We start from the raw sequence: 20704 nt of genomic DNA on the forward strand, positions 1-20704 counted from the left end.
ATGAACTATTTTTCTATAATAAATATTTTGCAATACCATATTTTGCACTAAATGTTTCTTGGTTTTCAAAGATTTTTAGTAAAAAGGTGAAGAACTTGATGCTAGAGGAGAGCACAGAAGGGGTTTTTTTTTGTATTCATCAGGAGATTTGTGAAAAAGAGCAGAAGCTTCTCTGCATGGGCCCAATCCTGCCTGTTTTGGAGCCCAGAGAAAATCCCTCCTTGCAATAGGTTCCCTGAATCAGTGTTACAGGTGTTCTATGCTGTTGGGGTTTTTCTGTGTGTTTGTTTCTTTTTTGTTTCTTCAGTGGCATGTACTTTTCCTTATTTTTAAAGTACATTTTCAGTAATTCTTTGACCTTGTTTGAGTTGACGTTACTTTTTTTTTTTTCAAAAAGAGCAAATGAAGTTGTAACACTGTAGAAACATTTGACTTGTTTTATAGTCAAGATGGTGTGTCTGTTTCTGCTTAATGAAACTATTAATTACACCAGCATTTCTTAATAAAAAAATGATAATATTCTTAAAAGTAAATTGACATAAGAGGGAGTTACGTTTTTAAATAAATTGTCATGAGAATTTTAAGCCTTGGATTGTGCCTATGGGTAAAATAGTTGTGTTTATTACACTGATTTATGTGAAAGTAAGAGGTCAGCTAAAAATGACTAGGATTCCCTGCTGCTAAAATGACAGGATAGTAGTACACGTGCCAGCTCTCCTGCTAAGGGTTTTTTAGTTTTCTTGTGGTAAATTACACTGCTTTGCAGGTATGACTAACGGCACGACGGGCCACTGCTGTAATACAAGTCAGAGGGAAAAAAAAACACCGCTGATTGTAAAAGCAAGAAGAACATCTTTGAATAAATTCCCAACTGTGTGAATTTAGGATGTTATATGCTTGAAGCTATATGACAAAATGGTTTAGCTCAGGTTCTGTGCTGAAAAAAACTAACGCTGTAAAACTGCATGTGCTGCAGGAGCAGTCTAATTGCTATAGACGAATCCAAATCAGCTAATTTGATCACTGTATTTTCTGGAGAAAAAGGGATTTTATTCGTTTTTTTTCCCAATATCAAATTCTACTCACGTGAATAATGAAATGAATGGAATTGTAACTGACTTGTTCCCTTACATTAAAGATGTGATTATCATAAGGTGATGATTCTTGGTAGGGAAAATAAAAATTTAGTTTTTAAATCAATTTAATTATTAAAAGCAATTCAACGTATTTTGCCAATTTTTAAACATATAAATTAAGTAGATTATAAATTAATTTATGTTTCCATGTCTTTTCCTGATATTTCCTGGTGCTGTTTCCCACTTTTTATCTGACACGCTCGTCTCTGAAATGTTACATAAAACTGTAAACACTATACTAATACCACTTCATAAGTCTAGGGAGGGTGAGGGTTGGAATTAAGCCTTAAAACATTTGAATATATGGTTACTAATATAGCTGATCAACTACAGTTACTTCTATAGCTGGTGATCATAACTGTAGAGAAAAACAATATACAGGTTCTCATTTTCTCCAGTTATTTTTTTCTCGTAGAAGTAGAAATCTTAGATAGGTCATAATTAATGTTGTCTACGCTACAATCACTGCTACATCCTCACTAGAGAAATCAAAAGTTTACTGATTTTATCTAGAGAGATAGATTTCATCCTTTAACATATCCTCCTTTCATTCAGTTCTTTTCGTTCTCTTCTGCTTATGTACCCGTCTTGTTTCCCTTTCCTAAACAGACTTATTCCGTCTTCACTTCTCTGTCTATTGCTTTTTCTTCCAGCTTCCTTTCCTTTCAAAGTTTTATAGTCCTTTTTACTCTCTTCTGTGCATCCTTTCCTCTTATACATGCCAAGATAGAGGATAGTGTAAAGAACATCCAGACAGCTGCATTACAAGAGAAAATGAAGTTTCAGAGCTTTCATTAGTTCAGACTGATTGGACAAAACCGAAACTTAAATATTTTTGTAAATTTTCTTCTCTGTTATTTATATCCTATTTCAGTCACTGTCACTTCAACAAAAAACTTTTTAAACTGCTTTGTAATTTGCTCTTCCCAACGTTTTTTTTTTTTTTTTTTTAATGCTCTTATAGTCTCTTACTTTTTTTGTAATTTTAAGGGATGCCACATGTTAATTGGACGTAGGTACTGAAGCAATTGTATTAATATTAAGGTCTGACAATTATAAAACCTAGAGAACGTTCAGAGAAACTTACAGTTCTGAACTTGAGAAGTGCAAGACCTCAAAGTTATACTATATCACTGCAATTGCACAGCTTTCAAAACTGAGTGCTTTGTGATACTCAGTTGAGGTTGGACATTTTTTCTTTTAAAAAGAAAACTTTAAAGTTTGAAGACTATTTTCCTTAATCTTGGCTATACGTCCTAGGTAACTATGAAAAATGCTACCTATAAGTATGCAATATCACTGTGCCACTGCTGGTGGCACCAGGAAACCACTAATAAGAGATGAAGTTTAAAGGTTCCTGGCTATAACAATATGAAAATCACATAACATAATAAATGGTCTTCGAAATACAACAGTGGAAAGAGTATTGTGAGGGCAAAGTCACTAAGGAAAACAAAGTTGCAAAGCTTGTGTTTATTACTTGTGAGGTGCTTTTTGCAGAAGTAGTCTACAGAAATAGTTGAGTTTATTATGGAATTTATTACATGAAAACTTAGGCAAGAAATGTTGAAAGTAGTTAAAAAGTTTACAGATAGTCATAGGCATGAAACTGGGGGAGGGAAGTAGAAAAATTAACTTTTTATCAGAACTTTTAAGTTTGAAATGAAAACATTTTCTACGTGTTGGATTTTGCTACTCTCAAAACATTAACTTGAATTAGCATGTCAGCATGTGAATCAAGAACTCTGTTCATGGATAATAATTGCAGAATTATCAAATTGTAGAAACATGTCTATCTTTTCATAGGCACAGGAAAAACAAATTTATTTTTCATGATTGTTATGTTACTGGTTGCATGGATTTCCTATATTTTTTGTACCAGGAATTGCGTTAGACTAGCACAGAGCAGAATACACAGCATTTGCAGACCATTACAAATTTTTCAGCATTTTGATTTTCTTATCCATTCCGCTTAGTGTATCAATAAAGTCATGTAGCTTTGTGTTTCTCCCACTCTTAATATAGTATTTGATTTTTTAGACTGAAAAAGACTGTTCAAAGAGCAGACCGTGTTTTCCTGTGTGTGTAAACAGTTGGGCAAATTATCTTTGCTGTAAAAATAAGAGAATAGTAACAACAAAAGTTAAAAATGTCGGAGTATTCTTTTTTAAAATATGTAACTATCTGCTCTGTTACAGATGAATGACATTATAGGGACAGTTAGAGATTCAAATTTGAAGCTGACTCTTGCTTTTGGAATAGGCATGCACCATGCCGGTCTGCATGAGAGAGACAGGAAAACTGTGGAAGAATTGTTTGTGAACTGTAAAATCCAGGTATGTTTGTTCTTTGAATCCTGCCATAATGAGTTTTTCATGGAATTTTAAAAGTTGGCTTTTTGTTACATGTACCTCATTAATCTTTCTTTCTGTTTTAGGTTCTTATTGCCACAAGCACATTAGCTTGGGGTGTAAATTTTCCAGCTCATTTAGTAATTGTTAAAGGAACAGAATACTATGATGGAAAAACAAGGCGTTATGTGGATTATCCCATTACAGGTACTCACATAAATTATGGGAATGCTCATATGCTGAAATGTATTTCAAGTATATGCAAATGATCTGAGTTATTTAGTAATTAACCAATGAGAATACCTAAATTAGGTAGAAGCTAAAATTTGTGAGGATGGATTTCTTTGTTTAATGTGCGTTGAAAGAGGACTTTTAAGGTTTTATGTGACCAAAAAAAAAAAGTTTCCATTTTATAAATCTTTTTTCCTTTTCAAGTGCTGTTAATGTACACCATTCAAAATAGATATATCAGTGGACAATACAGAGTTGTATTTAGCTGTCTAATAATTTGGATAAAAAGAAGTTTTCTCACAAATAATAATTCTTCATTTCTGAAACGTTTTTCTAGAATAGAAACAGATTTTTAACAATGAACTTACCTGTGGTGCAAAAATTGAGTCTTACATGTATGAGTACATAAAATTTATGTCATTACTTGAGAGTATACAGAAACGTTAACTAGTGTAGTATCTTCAGTAATACTTCAGAAATAATCAATTTAATTAAATGTTTGAATTCCTCATTTGATATAGTCTTCTATTGCTTCCTACCCTCCACTAATTTCCACCTTTTCATAAGCTGCTATGCAGTGCTTTCAACAAGCTTAGGAAACTGAGCACTTGAGGAACTTATTTCAGAGTTCAGACAGGGAGAATATTTGTCTGGATGGTACGAAGCTTGAAGAATGCAGACAAGCTAAATTTATTCCAGGTTTCCTATTCTGTTTTCTCTTTCTCTTTTCATACGAGAAAGTTTATTATATGATCCAGCACTGTGCCAGAGATGTATTCACCTAAAGACAATCTAAGTGTTATCTGTAATGTAAATAGAGATCTTGCATCTTTTTAGCCTCTCATCTTCTTAGCAAGAGATGCTTGCTAATGAAAAAAGTTCAAACTGAAAATAATACACAGGTTACTTCTCCGAATATACCATCATGGTGTTAATTTAGTGGTTATTGCTCTTCAGGATGCTTGAAATCTATTTCCAGGCTGACTCTCTTGTTCAAATATTCTGTTATGACTTGGGAGCTTAGCCATACACACTTGCATTTTGTGACAGACTGGCTCATGTAAACCACATACAAACAGCCTCTGTAGAGAACTGGTATTTCATACTTCCTGACTGAAAGAACAGTGGCAACTGACTTTATTACTGGATGGGGAAAAGTGCTGAGGAAAGAAACCAATGCGTATTTTAGATTTCACACTGAATCTGTGGGACTGTAATAGAGAGTAATAGGTAAAATGATGTTTTCAAAAGAAATTGGAAACTCAGTAAGCACTGGAGCCTTACTGTGCTGTTTTAGAAATATTTTGTTCAAGTACTCACAAAGGCATTAGAAAAGGTTTATGCTTTCATTGTTTATTACCTTTCTGATTTGAGATTACTTGCATAGTGGGGGTTGTTCAGGTCTTAGTTTTATATAAGACTTCCTGGGAATACTAACGGAAGTTACCATCTACAGTTTAGATTTTGTTGTCTGCACCGCAACAGAAAGTGTAGGTTCCTTATTTTATTAAGAAATGTGCTTTAGAGCACTTTTAACTTTCTAGAGACTATTCATATATTTGGAAGTCCTATGAATTGGTAATACCGTTTTTCAGCAGTACTTAAATGAAAATTTAAAGTTTCTTTTGGAAATATTTCCAAATGTTCATAATACTGTCTTTAGTGCTGCCCTCAAATAAGCCTTTGCTGTTCCATCATTAACTTGGCTTCTCCCTGCTGAACTTGCCTTCTTGTATTAGGGATGTTTTCACTACAAGGAAGCAGCAGAGTGCAGAATGAATCATTCTGGAGTGCTCTGTAATTTCAAAATAAGTAAAAGCACTTCTTTCGGTAAAGTCAGAGGTTTTGGGGAGGACCTGCTCTTAGTTACCAGACATTTACTGAGCCAGTTGGATAGTATTTGACATTTCGGGAGTTTACTTAAGTGATTAAAAGCAGCCAAGCCAAGTAGCATAGAGTCAGTAGAAAAAATATAGATTTGGAATAATTATGTGTACATACACATATTATGTACATATGTGTATATATTATGTATATTTATGGCAAAAGTCATATCCTGATTTTTTTTTTTTTTTGTAAATCCATTTTCTATGTGGTATTATGCAGAATTTAAATCACCATATTAGAATAAGAAGTTTCATCTTCCCCTTTACACACACCTATTCAGAAATATAATTTTCAAACTAGTTCCATTTTATATTTTGTGCTGCTTCTAGATTTACAAAACAAATGAACTGATTTTAAAAAATTAGTGTCTAATGTAGTTTTTGTGTACAGCAAGTCAAAGTGTTACTGAAAACTTCTGTTTATCATCATTTGCTATTTCTCCAATCATTGTCCGTTCCTATGCCATGTTCTATACTTTCTGGCTTGTCCTTTTTCAACCAAATACACAGATGACCACTGGGCCAAAAAGGTTACTTTGCTTCTGAGGCCAAATGAATTCTTTTTTAAAATGCCAAGTTCTGCAAACTACATATCCTTCAGGTAGGATAGATCTCCCAGAGAATTCACAAGACATAAGTTTTAACATAAAGATTTAAAATTTACTTTTGATCCAATTCCCATTGCTTCTTCCAACTTAAATGCTGAAGGCACCAGAAAGGGATCAGAGCTCTTCTGAGAGAGACAAAGAAAAACCTATGCTGATGCATTTCTCAGATTATGAAAGGAGTCCGATAAATGATAAGCATACCTACATTGGTGGGCAGTTAACAAGTTGATTATGTTTTGTTCAAACTAGTATTTTCTGTGTTTCTTGAAATCACTAACTAACTAGTATTTGCAGGTAGGGTGGCATAGGTAAGCTTTAGCCTTACCTGCTTTTAAATTTGTATATTGTGATCCAGGGACAACATACAATGTGAAACCCTCTCTACTCCAATGCTTTTAACAAATATAATTTGTCCTGAATTTTGGGTAGCAGATATCATATCTTTCAACAATTAGAATTTCCCTTTACCATTTTTTTCCTCTACAACATTAAAAACCAAGAAATATATGTACAGCAGAAAGGCTTGTACAAGGAGCATCTTTTATAGTGAAGGCAAGTTACTAGAAATTTAGGAAATTATATGCAGTTGTCATTGTAGGCTTCACGAGTTCTCTTATCATTTATTTCATGATATCAGATGAGGGATGTATGTGAAATGGAGGAATTTATATTAGATGTAGGCCTGGGTACTATAGCAATGGGTGGTCTTCAAGTATGCAAGAAGATAGTTTCCGCCAGAAAGAGGTCCACCATAAATGTATATGAAATGAAAAAAAATTAGCTATGTCAAAACCAATAGAGCATATAAAGCCAAAGCAATAATTAAAAAAAAAATCCTTTACTACACATTATATAGAAATAAATACTTTTATTTCTACATTTTATTTAAATACATTTGTTTTATACATTGTTGTTTCTTTGGCAGATGTACTTCAGATGATGGGACGTGCAGGCAGACCACAATTTGATGACCAAGGCAAAGCTGTAATTCTAGTTCATGATATCAAGAAAGACTTCTATAAGAAATTCCTGTATGAACCTTTCCCAGTGGAATCCAGGTAAAGTACAAGCAATCTGAAAAGCTGATCAAACTGTCAACAGTAATACACATGAGAGATACAGAAAAATAAAACATTCTTCTCTTGAGTATCTTCTAAATATCAGAGTTCTAGAGTAAAATCATTTAAAAAAAAAAAAAAGTTATCTATCCTTTTGTCCCTTCTTCCATGAGTCTTGAAGCATTGTTGTACTCTTTAGTTCATTTCTAGATAATATTACAAACACTTCTCTGCCTCTGGTTGTTGTCTCAAACAATAAACTGTTCTTTAAGGCTAGTGTGCAGGACAACTATGTGTGATCCTCACAAGTCTCTCTGAAGTTCTATTACAAATTCCTAATGTGGAAAAAAAAAAAAAGGCGGCTTTCTAGTACTTTCTAGTACTTTTCACCTAGGTGTACCATTATAGATATTACACTAAGCTTCAACAGCTTTCACTTCTGAATTGCAAGATTTTTATCAGAAAACATAGAAAAACTACCTTTTTGCTGCCTTTCCGAACATAGCTGAGTTTTCTGTCCAGCATAAAGTAATCTGTGTCTTGATTCTTAGAACAGTTATTCTCCAAAAAGCAAGACCGATTAAATTAATCTCCTATACATGCATGTTTTGTGGAGGAATTCTTAGACTTCTAATTAAGCATGAGCATTAATGAAAACTTTTCTCAGCAATGAAGAATTCACAGTATTGTTCTCCTATGGAAGCTTAGTCCTTCAACACTAATCCGCTAACCATCCACTAATTGGATGTCTGTCTGATCAGGAAATTTTCAGGAGCTTGAGAGTGCTATCCACCTGTGAAATGTAGTTGAAATGGATAGGTGCATTTGGAAGTTAATTCTGTGCTGCACAGACAGCCTTTTATAATTTTTTTGCAAAGTATGTGGGGGCATTTCTTTAGGAAGCCAAGCCATACTTTCTTTTTTTTTTTTTTTTTTTTTAATTAAAAAAAGAACAGAAAAGATGTAATTCCACTTAGCACAAAAGCTAGGAATTCAACTTCTTCAAAATAATAGCTAGTTAGAAGAGCAGCTTGATTAAAAAGCTTATGGTATATCCAGACTACATGGCATTAGAATAAACCAGGAAATCTACTCATAAGAAGGTAAGCAATGTTTGTAGATAACAAAATCATATCTTCAGTATAACAGTCACATCTTGTTCCTCTTTGGAATACTGTAACTATTCCATACTTCTCACAGGTCATTTTGTGTTTATATATTCATTAATATCAGTAGTTTGATATATTATATCCTTCACTATATAACAACAATACTTGATGAACTTTCAGATGAAGATTCACATGTTAATGGTAACCTCATTAAGTTTTGTATAAGTTGTGATCTGATTGACTCACAGGGTTGTCCTGCTCTTTTATGATCATCAAAGATACTTGAAGAGCTTCATAGCTTCAAAAGATGAACTCTGGAGGGTTGTTTTTTTTTGAAGTATTTTAGTTTTGGAATGCTTTCTCATCTTGTTCTACCAGAGAGCAGATTTATCAGCTCTGTGTAGTACTTCCAATGTTTAAAATTAAATTTCAGATTTTTTTAATTACAGATTTTTTCTGTAAGAGATTGTCTATGCATTAATTGTAAGACTTGAGTACACAACTTGTATGACAGGCCTTGTGCTCTCACTGGTCATGGGTTTGGAATACAGCACTCATTCCTAATTATTGTTTACTTTTGGCAATAGGAAAAGAACAGTAAGAAAAGTAAAAGGATTATAATAGAGGAAAAATCAGGCTAATCTTTAAAGATATGTACCATTCTCTGAACTGCAGCCAGGCATGATCTCATTAGATACCGAAGTGAAGATCTTTGTTCCATTTAAGGAAACTAAAATAGTATTTTACTGTGTATGAATCATTTTAAACTGTATTTGCTCTTCTGTGTTTGAGTTTAGACCTTTCTGGGTAAAACCAGGTTTGTTTGCTTGTTTGTTTTCTCCCTATATTCAGTGAAGATGAGGAAAAATCTGGAGTACCAATTTTGATGTAATTTTAATAGCCTCTCAAGTATCTGCCAGGTATTAGATAAGCTATTGCCACTGTTTCATTTCCTGTTTGTCTTTCTGTATGATTTTCTATTGGATTAAACCAACACGGTCATATGGTCAACATACAGCATTCAGAAGTTATCACTGAGTAGCTCCATCTGAATGCATTCCATGAATTACTTAAACATGTGCATTCTTGGTCCAATCAAAAAATAATTTGAGCTTCATACCAATATCATGTAAAGAAGATGACTGACCTTGCAATTACATCCCATCTTCCCTTCTTCCCTTCCTCTCTTTCACTGGAAAATAAATATGTAATATTTTCAGATTTAAAGTAATAAACCTTTTAATGCACAAGCCTACTAACTATATTTACAACCTGTCTCTGTGATTGTAAAGTTAGCAAAATCCTCTTGTTTCCTGTTATTCAGCTTGTTAGATGTGCTGGCTGACCACTTGAATGCTGAAATTGCTGCTGGAACTATTACTTCTAAGCAGGATGCAATGGATTATATCACTTGGACTTATTTCTTCCGACGACTTATAATGAACCCAACGTGAGTATAAAATACAAATATAATTTAATCTAAAGGTAGCTTTAGGGTAGAGTTGATCCAAAGGTGATCCTGCTGCTGTTGGAGCCTGGAATAGTTAGCAGCCTCTACTGTAGGAGCATTACTGGCCCACACATGGAATGAAACTTGTGTGCACGTTTTTTTTCCTCTAAATATAAATGCATTTTTGGCAGATAACTTACGTTGCAATTTAGTAACAACTATAAAATAGCATTATTGAGAGAGCTATATCAGAATCCTTAAAATAAAACTGCAGGTTATCACATTCTTTTAGATATTATATTTATAGTGTGTTACTTTTTTAACATTGATATGTTATGCCCAGTTTTCTATAGAAAATCTACAGTGATTGAGTTTTGCTAATAAATGAGAGAATAGCTATCAGCTGTTAGTCTGTGATAAAGTTTACTTTCATTAGGGGTTCCTGGTGAAACCATGTGTGCAATATTTTCAGTGATTGATATCATCCTGCCTAGTTCCAGCTGGTATGCAGATCATTCTGAGCTATTCCAGCAACTAGCCTGCCTTTGCCACAATATTGTTTCGGGTAAATGCTATGTTATGTATCATGTGATCATTCAACCACCAAAATAATGTGTCAAATAAAGAATTAGGCACTTCTTGATGAATTACAGAGTATTGTATTTCTGAAATCATGCTACTGCTATAATGTTTGGGTGAATTTTCAGTTGACTTCTTTACAGGCAACCGATGCTGGAACTTGCAGGTGATAAAAGCCAGAACAACTTCCTCTAATTCTTTTTTCTGTCTTCATGAATTTTGAATTCTTCGTCTAGCTTCGTTCTGAGAATCTTCCACAGAACAGAATTTCCATCTAATCTTCTTGGGAAATAAAAAATGCAGTGTTAAAACTAACAAAATGAATAAATGTATGAGAAAGATGTTTCTGTCTGAGAGGGACAAACAGCTAAATTCTCTTTCATCTAGGTTAGATGAAGGTAAAGCTGTGATCCAAACCACAACTAATGTAGAAAACTGCATATTCTTTTTTAGTATGAAGAATAAATGATGTTATTTTAAAATGTCTTACTACTGCATTGCTCTACAAAATTGTAGCTTTAATTATGTGATATCTGTGATAGGTAGTATTTTAAGACAAAACATATGGCTCATAGGTAAATGTAGTATGATCTTATAGGCAAGCTCTCCCCAATGTAAAAGAAAATTCCCACTGAAATGGATTTGATGTGTTCACTAATGGCCATTTTTTTCCCAGCAGATTCTTTAATGTGTAGTGGTATGGGAAGTAAAATGTGAAGTTATCACATTAACAATTTTTAAATACAAGTTGTGCTGTTCAGAGGGTGTTCTATGGAAACTGGGAAAATCTAACCCATTATTTCATAGTGATAAGCAAAGTCATTGTAGTGGAAGGCAATATGATCAGATCTTGACTAGTCATGTCCATAATGGCAGGAATGCAAAGTGAATTTTCTAATGAATTTTATTGGAATACAGCACAATCAGATTGGAACAGTTCGCAGGTTTTTTTGCTTTCCTCAGCGTCTCATCCACACAGAAGTACTCAGCATTCCTTTTGTACTCAGTCATGCAGAGACAAAAATGAAGAACATTATTGACTGTGCCAGAGAGGTCATTTCTAGATACCAAGCACAAATGCAATGGATGTACACACTTTTCCTTTCTTTGATGTGTTAATAATTACTACAAAGTTTCATCCAAATTTACTAAACTTGCCAGTTAGTAGCATTCCTGGACCTACAAACTATACGTAGTATTTTAATTGAATCAGTGTTTGAATGAGATACATCAAAAGAAAAATGAAGAGTTTTATGAAGTCAGTACAGGTTAAGATAACTTATAGTAAATTGCAGTGCAATAATGGTGTTTACTGTGCCATAAATGAATATATGAAATACTTGATAATACCGGACAAGAACTATTTGTGGTCCTTAATAGTTCAGAGCTTTAGGAGGTTATTTTTTCACAATGACTACATTTTGTTTTGGGTACTTACACAGTAGCTACTCGGAATGTTGACATTCTCTCCATCATGAAACAAGTTATTTTCCAGCCAGCAGGTGACTGACTGTACCTTAGTGGTAAATAAGTAATTCCCATATGCATGATTGGTAAATTGCCTTGGGATTCTTTGGCATGAAAGGCATTGCATGTGATGCTGTAAATCTCCGAAATAATGGTCTTAGGTAATATGCAAAAGATTTATAATCTTATTTACTGCCAGTTTAAGCTACGTGTATATTAAAGCTGCATAAACAAGTCTAGGATCATTCTATTCCAAACCAGTACCATCAAGTGCCTTACTTACAATTTAAGTAATTTGAATTATATTATTTAAATAATATTAATCCACTTTTACAGTGAGATAAACATCAAAGTATCCTTTTGCTCTAAGCTGCCCAATTTCTTCTAAGGATGTAAATAATTAAGGTGTTTTTTTTTGTGGCACAAGAGATACTTTGTTAGTTCTTGTAATCATGGCTTTATAAATAGTGTTGTTAAAAAAAATCTTTGCATGTTACAACACCTTTTGTCATCAAACTGTTTTAGTTTTCCTATCTGATGAATCTCTTTATCCTGCAGTCTGTGAAATGCGTAGTTAAGAGGAGTGGTTGAGCTACTGATCTGGGACAGTGGAGTAGCTGAGTGCTAGTTTCAGTCAGTAGCATGCTGAATACCCATATGTATGCTCATGTTCAAAAGATGATGTGCAAAAAACAGAGGTCCAAATAAAACTTAGCAAAGTATATCAATTTCAGTATGCGGAGGGTTTTTTATTTCACTTCCCCAAAGCAACGTAGAGACTTTTGAATTTGTAGTTTAAGTCTGAGTTTCCATAGTATTTCAGTCAAGAACTATAATGTGTCCTTCTCTCCACATACAACTTTAACCTTTATGTTCTCTACTTAGTCAAAATCATGTTTAAAGATTGATCAACTAAGTGCCTTGTTCTTTGAAAGGGTCTATTTTGAGAGACTCATCTGTCATAACTAGCAGACTGAAGACTTAGTCAGATCTTTCTTTGGCTGGAATTTCTTGACTGTTTCATTCTTTTACCCTTATAAAAGATTATAATCTGCAATGATCTACAAAAGAAAAATTGCAATGGGAAACGTTTTCTGTAAATCAGGTTATGTTTTCCAGATACATATGCAGTAAAAGGGAAATAGAAATTTACAACATATGTTAAGCTGGACAGAATCAGCTTTCATCTGGAATGTTAATTTTTAGATGTTCTGAGAACATACGTCATACCACTCCTAGAATGTGTGGGTTTTTATGTATTTTTATATGTGTGTCTATGTATACGTACGCACTTGCAAAATTAATTTTCTGTGTAAATTTCTTCTGACAACATGAAAGAAATATAAATTCTGGCAATTATTATTAATGTTTTTCACTTTGTCTTAGTCCTTTATTATTTATGCAAAAGAATGTAGCATGAACTATAATTAAATGAAATTATCTCAGACCAATGCTATCACTAATCATACATTTATATTTTACTTTATATTTTCTTTCCTCAGTATAATTAGCTGAGCTTGTCCAATACACATTGCTCCAAAATTAATGCCTCCTATTTATTTCAGTGAAAACTATAATAGATACAAAGAGCATAACACTATTTGAAGTAGCGAATTCTCAGCTACAAAACTCTATTTTGTAACATTAGCTATACATTTTCACCAGCAATGAACAGGAGCCTGTATGTCGCACTCATAAAAATGCACCAGCAGAGCTGATCTGTTCACAGCTGTTATGATGGTGTTGATGCTAGGAAAATATTGCCTATGCAATCAATTTTTCCTTGGCTGAAACAGAGGAAATCAGAAGGCACCAAATCCAGACTCTACAGTGGATGTGATAGAAAAGTCCTGTCAAGACTGGCAATGCATTCTTTGGTCTTCAAACTGATGAGAGGCCTGGCACTGTTGTGTTGCAAGAGAAAGGTTGTCTTCTCTGGCAGACATCTCTGTGATGTAGCGATCAGAGTTGATGGGTTTTCTGGGTTCCAGGAAATCCAGAAGAAACACCTCATTCCTACCTAAAAAGACAGTGCACATCATTTTACTTGATGAGGCTGTATCTTGAACTTTTTCTTCATTAGGGTATTCATATGTCACCACTCTATGGACTGCTGTTTTGACTCTCACTAGTAGTGGTGACGCCACATCTCATCTTGCTGTCATAACGAGGGAAAGTGTCTTTCCAGAAAGCTGTCACCTTCAGCCTTGTATTGCTTCAGTAGGTCCTGACAAACTTGCATACAATGTTCTTTCTGCTTCTGTGTATTTTTGGAACCACCTGACTCAACCTTTGCAATATTTCAATATTGGCACTATCATTTCTAATGCTCTGAAGCCAATATTCAGCTCTGTATGCAGTTCCCTTGCCATAATCTGGTGATTCATGTAGATGAGCTGATTGAGACACTCACTTTGTGGTATGACAGTTGTACATGGCCACTCAGTGGCATGTCTTTCACACTGCTGATGCCACTGCTGAAATACATTATCCACCACCGCACTGTGCAGCTATCTACTGATTGGTCTCTGTAAACATTCAACAGCTGTCAGTGAGTGTTGATGGATGCAATTTTTTCAACATGGTGGGACTCAATGCCACGCCTTTGCTTCATGCGCTGCTGCCATCAGTTGCACCGCAACAAAATATAATGGAGTTTTGGTGGGAAGGTTCAACTTCTACTGCCATAACACCAACATCTGCTGTTGATTTCATGGGCCAGCATAATGAAGTAGGAGGCACTAATTTCAGAGCAACCCCTCTAATATGAATAAAACAGCAAAATAAAAATGATGATTAACATTGTTACATAATAGTTTCTGGTATAAAAGTGAAATCATATTCAGCCAGTCAGAGTAGGATGATTTGTATAGAATACGAATGACAAAAGCATAGACTTGTAGGACTTATTTGGATTTATATCAGAAGGTGGATTACTGAAGAAAGTTAAATTAACTAAGATGAAAAGAAAAAATGAAAAGTATTTGCTAAAGCAAGTATATGAATGCAGTAAATTAATGTGTACGAGTAAAATACAGATGAAGATTACCAGCTGTGGTATTTCTGCATGGTCTGGTGCATTTTAGCAAGCCAGTCTCAGACTGCAGACAGTCAGTGATGCCTTAATAGCAGAAATGGGTTGGTACATTGCCACATGGCTCCACCTATGAAAGTCCATCAGTCATCTACTCAGTCATCTACTCAGTACCATTTGCATGGTGCCGTTTTAGATGTTGCAGCCACCAAAGGCCACAAGCTGATGGGATTAAACACAAATGGGAACTGCAGAAAAGATTTTTATGAAAGCAACTATCTGCTTCTCTCATGCTTTTTCATAACAAAATTCATTTTTCGGGACTGTAGCATCAGAAAGCACACATTCTGGAAGTCATGTGAATGCAAATCTTTCCTGCTTTTGTTTTCAATGGCCTTCCAACTAGCAAGTTTCTTTTTTTTTAATATTTTTGGCTGACTCTGCCACTGATTTTCATTATGTGTTGTCCCTATTACTAGCGTATAATCTGAACATAAAAAACATGGTGCTGTAACAAATGACTTCACAGCATTGACAGTTATAGCAGGATCATTTCAAGGCTGATGAAAAATTTCCCGGAGAGATCTCAGGTCAGGTTTACATAAGCTAAACAGGAAATGATTGCCACCATTCACATTAAGTCCTAAATGTTTTGTGTAACTTCATCTACATTTTATGTTCCTGCATGTCTAGCTTTTTCAGCTGGTGAAATTCCACACTTCCTTAGATTAGAGAAATAAGTTTATGTTTCATGGTTTGTTGTTCTTACTAAGCTTTGCAATGTTTGGGAATTTTAAATGTATTATTTTATAGAAGTTTTTGATCGCTTATATTTTACATACTTTGTAAATTCTTATGATACCTAGGGGTTTGTTATTGCTTTTTCCCAATGGACTACTAATGGAAGTTAGCCTGTCTAGCCCATGTGCTAGATGTTGTTAGGATAAAACTGCCTTTGACTTTCACACCTCTCAGGGGACGAGTAATTGTTGTGTTCAAACAGCCTGTAATTGTGATCCCGCTGGCTTTCTCAGTACGCTTCTGGCTATTAGAATCATTAAACAACTCAGCACCTGTTAACAGCATTGTAAATATTCAACCCTGCTTGTGTGCAGGTTGAGTCCAATATAGGAGAAGGCTTACAGAGCCCAGCCTCATAAATTAGAGCTTCTGACAAGTCAATTATTGTGAAACTGGGCTTCACTGTGAAATAAATGAAATGGTGTGCTGATAAAAAGGTAGGCTGTCTGTTTATAGCAAAGGGAAAATAATGACTAGATGATTCAATGCAGTGAGCATGAAACTGCATTGTTTTTATTCTTTATCTGTAATTAAATAGTTAGGTAATATAGCTTCCTAGAGGAACTTACATACAAAGCAGTATTTCTATGTGAAGAATACCAACATGCAAAATTCTACTTGCTTTTATTCCAGCGCACTCAAAATACCATCTAGTATCTACACAATATCTCTGTTTTTGCTAATGATTTTAACATAATTTTTCTAGATAAATGGCTCTGCTTTGTACTAAGGGTGCTGAATGACTAAGAAGCTTCTGTGGGTGCACTCGAAATTATATTTACCCCGTTATAGTTAGTAGTTAAAACACACCGGTTCCACTTCACTCAAGATTACAAATAATTTAAGATTTTTTTCTTCACATTGTTTTGTTTGCACTAGGCAGCTAGATATTTACATCTGACAATAATTTATTGAAAATCAGCAGATTTTAGATTAATGCAGTTTTAAAAGGCTTTATAATGCATTCTATCATTAAGCCTTCAGTATGCAGTATTGAAAATTAGACTACAGGATAAAATCTCCTTGAATTAGTGTCTGAAATTACAATCGTAACAAATCATTTCATTGTATTGCCCATATCTCTTCCCTAATTTTATCAGTATTCAACATCAGTATTGTGATGCTGCAAATAATAGTGCTGAAACAATACAGTGAAAGTCTAAAATACCGTGACAACAAAGCGCCTTAATTAGTCATTTAAGTAGTGCTAGATCCAGTTTGGAGAAAAATACTAATGAATCTTTAGTGGTTAACACCTATAAAACAGAAAATCTTTCCATACTCATAAACCGTGTATGCAGTGTTAATTTGCTTGGATTGCTTTCAGAAGGTAAAGAGAATGATACAGAGTGACTTCTATTAATAAACGGAGGTTATTATGTTTTTTGCTAAAATGTCAGGGGGAGAAAAACTGCCTTTTTAAAAGTGACCTTTTTATGTCATTGCTGTTTTACTTCAGAAGACTTTGTGAGTTTTGTGAAAATTAAGTTGCTGAAATGAATTACTTTTGCTGCAAATAAGTTTTCTTTGCCTAAGGTCAAGGAATGTGTGGTTGTTTATCACATAAAACTTTTTAGTCAACGTAGTTACTTGTTCTGTTTTGTTTTGAGCAGCAGCTGTGATGTAAATATTTAAGATCATCTTATCATGAACTGATATAAAATACCATGGAGCTGAATACTCCACTGTCAAATAGATATTTTGCTGTCTAATGTATCTGACTGTCTCTGCAGAACAGATTTTTAATAATTTTTTCACTGTAGTAGTGTTCTACTCCAACTTTATTCAATTATAAGTGAACATTCGGTGAACTAACCCTATAATTTAAAATTAATAAGAAAGGAAGAAAAGAAACAGAAATATCTGTATTGCTGTTTAGCATGCAGCTTTTCTTCAGTTCTGTTACTGCTATTCCAAACTTAGATAAAGGCATGTTAAAATCTGTTACGAAAATACTATTGCTTATCAGATTATACTAAAAAAACAGTCATGGATGGGGGCTTCTGGTATTTAAATCACAAGTCTTTCTTTTGAAATTTGCTAAAAGCAGCATTACAGTAAAGGGAATAGAGCTTAAATCAAGGAATGGGATTCTTCTGCCACAAATACAGCATCAACAACTGAATTGATAATCTAAACTCCCTTTTTCAGTCAGTGATCACATTCCACTCATCCTAAAGCAGAAATCTGAAATACCTCGGATGAATAGCATTCTCTAAGTGCATGCTTCTCTCTACTGACAGTAAGGAGAGTTGAAAAGACTAACTTAGGTGTAAATATAACTATGTGAAATCTACTGAAATGAATCTCAACACACTGTTATACAGCCTGCTGTATACCTGCACAAAATAACACTGAAAGAAGCTAATCTTCATTACAGCATGTGGTGTGGAGATGCTGAGTGCGCAGTGGAAACAGTAGGAAAACAGTAAAGCAGCTAGTAGGAACAAAGGAGCATCTTTCATCATTGCAGCAATCTCAGTAGTCTGTATGACAGTGACAGTAACTTCCAGAATTAAATGAGCAGGGACAAGCTTTCTACTGTGCTTTTTAATAAATCATTAATAGATCATTGAGTTTTTTTTAATTTCTTCTTTGAAATTGCACAATGTACTTACATTTCTTAAATTCAGTATTTTGAAACTTTCTGAGCATACTAGGTTTTAGTTTGAGTTTAAAAGTTACTTTCAGAATTTGTGCCTTTGTTGAATCTAATGCTCAAGGTCTTCTTACGTTTTTATCTGTGGATTCCAGGGTAAAAGGTCTCCCTGAAATTGTGTTTGTTTGTGTGAGTAAGAATCTTATAAATATATCTTAATTTCTACCATTAAGGTGCACTAGCTTTGGTCACGTTGTCTTTCTTATAAACTAGGAATGTTTTAACATACTTTATAAACTTTTTTCCCTAATACAGATAACAAAGAAACATTGTAAGTACATATAGTTTGCCCCAATGTTTTCACCTGCAAAAGAACGTGTGAAATAAACACATAGACAAGTACCCAATTCCATAGTATTGGTAATTAAGTAATTTTAACTTTGACAATAAAATGAAACATAATATAAATACAAATATAAATCAAATATTAACATTTGGATATGTGTAGGTTTACTTTTTCAAGAGATTTTACTGTATGCCCAGCTTTTATTTTCAGAGTTCTAGGAATATATGGACATTTGCTATCCTGGGTGGGTTTTCTTCTTTTTTCTTTAAATTAAAGTGTTTTAGTATTGCTAATTCATTTTCAAACTTACATAATTAGGAAATTATACTTATGCAATGAGGAAAATTTTGCCATTAATAAAATGTAGCCAGTCCAGTTCTGTTTGTATTAATCTTTCTATTAATAAACAGATAAATTACCATGTTTCCATATGTATATTGTATTATTATTTTCGTTATTCACACAATCCATTTAAGAATCATGAATTTCTTATTTGACTATATCAGGGAATAGGTCTGTGTTTAATTGTTTAATGTGCATGTTTCTTGCTCTAAGTGTGTGTATGTATTATAGCAGCCTTGTAAGTTTTCCTACAATATGTTATTGTTTAAAATTTTCAGTGTGTTATAAGTACTTGTGTGATGCATCTGTTTTCAATTCTTCTAGTTACTATAACTTGGACAATGTGAGCCATGACACTATGAACAAATACCTCTCAAGCCTTGTTGAGAAATCCCTCTTTGATTTGGAATGCTCCTACTGTATTGAAATTGGGGAGGTAAGACCACTATGTTCATTAAGATACATATTCCTAAAAATTGGGAACAATTGGATGTATGCTTCTTATTTGAAGGGTTAGTTTCTCTTTGGAGCTAATTCTAAGACTTAATTGAAAACTCAGTTTAATCAGGTTGGCAGCTAAATTATGATGCTAAGCCATTTTCACTGTTCTCTCCTATAAAGTAGTCTTAAAATATCTTACTGTTTTTTAGTAACTATGCATAATGAACTATGTAAAAAGTACATATATTTGATTACTCTCCTACCAGGATAACCGCAGTATTGAACCTCTGACCTATGGCCGCATTGCTTCCTATTACTATTTGAAGCACCCAACTATTGGGATGTTCAAAGATCAGCTGAAACCTGAAAGCAGTGTTGAAGAATTGCTCTTAATTCTGACAGTAAGTGATGATATTTTCTTAATTTATGTGTACGTAACTGATGACTCTTAAAGACATTTAGAAGTGTATGAAAAGACATCCTAAAATTAAGAATAGTCTTTCTTGCATGATTTGTAATTTCTTTGTTGTTGTTGTTATCATTGTTTTGAGTAATATAACTGAATCATTTTTGATGCTTCAGGTGCTTTGCTGAATCAGTATGTCAAAATTATTTTGCACGTCTGTTTCTTTTCTGTGTATTTGTAATCTTCAGGACATGTACAAATTCAGTATTTGTTTGTTTTAGGTTTGGTAGAATACTGAAATCCCAGAGTAATAACTGCATATCATCATCTCATATTTGTGGAATATAGAGCATAACGTGCAAGATAAAGCAGTTTTAATAAATCTGGGGACATTTGAGGAAGGTCCATATCCTATACTGCTCTTCTTTCAGTCTCACAGGCTCCTCACATTCCTGATGTCTTACTCTGCCATAGTGCCAGCTCAGTCGGTTATTCTGGTGACTGTTTAGTAACAAAGTGCAATGCAAGGCAAAAGGTTTCAGGGTACAAATTCAGAGGTACAGAGGACAATGTAGCATGACAGTATTACATGTCATCATAAAGGAATCACACTTTACAATATTTTTAAGAATATACGCTTGTATAGCTACAAAATCTTCTATTTCAAGAGGGCGTAATTCCACTTGTACAAGCGTATATTTGAAAGGAAGAAGTGCCACGACACTATCCAGGAAAGCCTAAATTGTGTTTCTGCCCATATATGATTAAAGACTCTGCTGTATTACCTATATTATACTAGTGGCCTGAATTCTTTCATACCCGTATTTCCAAATGTTGACCTCCAACTCAGGAATCCCATT

General features: G+C 34.0%; 1 protein-coding gene across 3 annotated transcripts in view; it reads left to right on the top strand.

The window, feature by feature from the left end:
* Positions 1 to 20704, top strand: part of ASCC3 (activating signal cointegrator 1 complex subunit 3) — a 252676-nt gene that overhangs the window by 192715 nt on the left and 39257 nt on the right. For all 3 annotated transcript variants that reach the window (XM_090135956.1, XM_031611074.2, XM_090135957.1), the window contains exons 31-36: positions 3335 to 3472; positions 3574 to 3694; positions 7138 to 7270; positions 9704 to 9829; positions 19322 to 19433; positions 19705 to 19839. In XM_090135956.1, coding sequence (XP_089992082.1) covers positions 3335 to 3472; positions 3574 to 3694; positions 7138 to 7270; positions 9704 to 9829; positions 19322 to 19433; positions 19705 to 19839 — 765 coding nt within the window. The remainder of the gene's footprint in view (positions 1 to 3334; positions 3473 to 3573; positions 3695 to 7137; positions 7271 to 9703; positions 9830 to 19321; positions 19434 to 19704; positions 19840 to 20704) is intronic.

Source organism: Phasianus colchicus, chromosome 2, assembly GCF_987193195.1.
Source record: "Phasianus colchicus chromosome 2, bPhaCol1.hap1.1, whole genome shotgun sequence".
NCBI classification, from domain to species: domain Eukaryota; kingdom Metazoa; phylum Chordata; class Aves; order Galliformes; family Phasianidae; genus Phasianus; species Phasianus colchicus.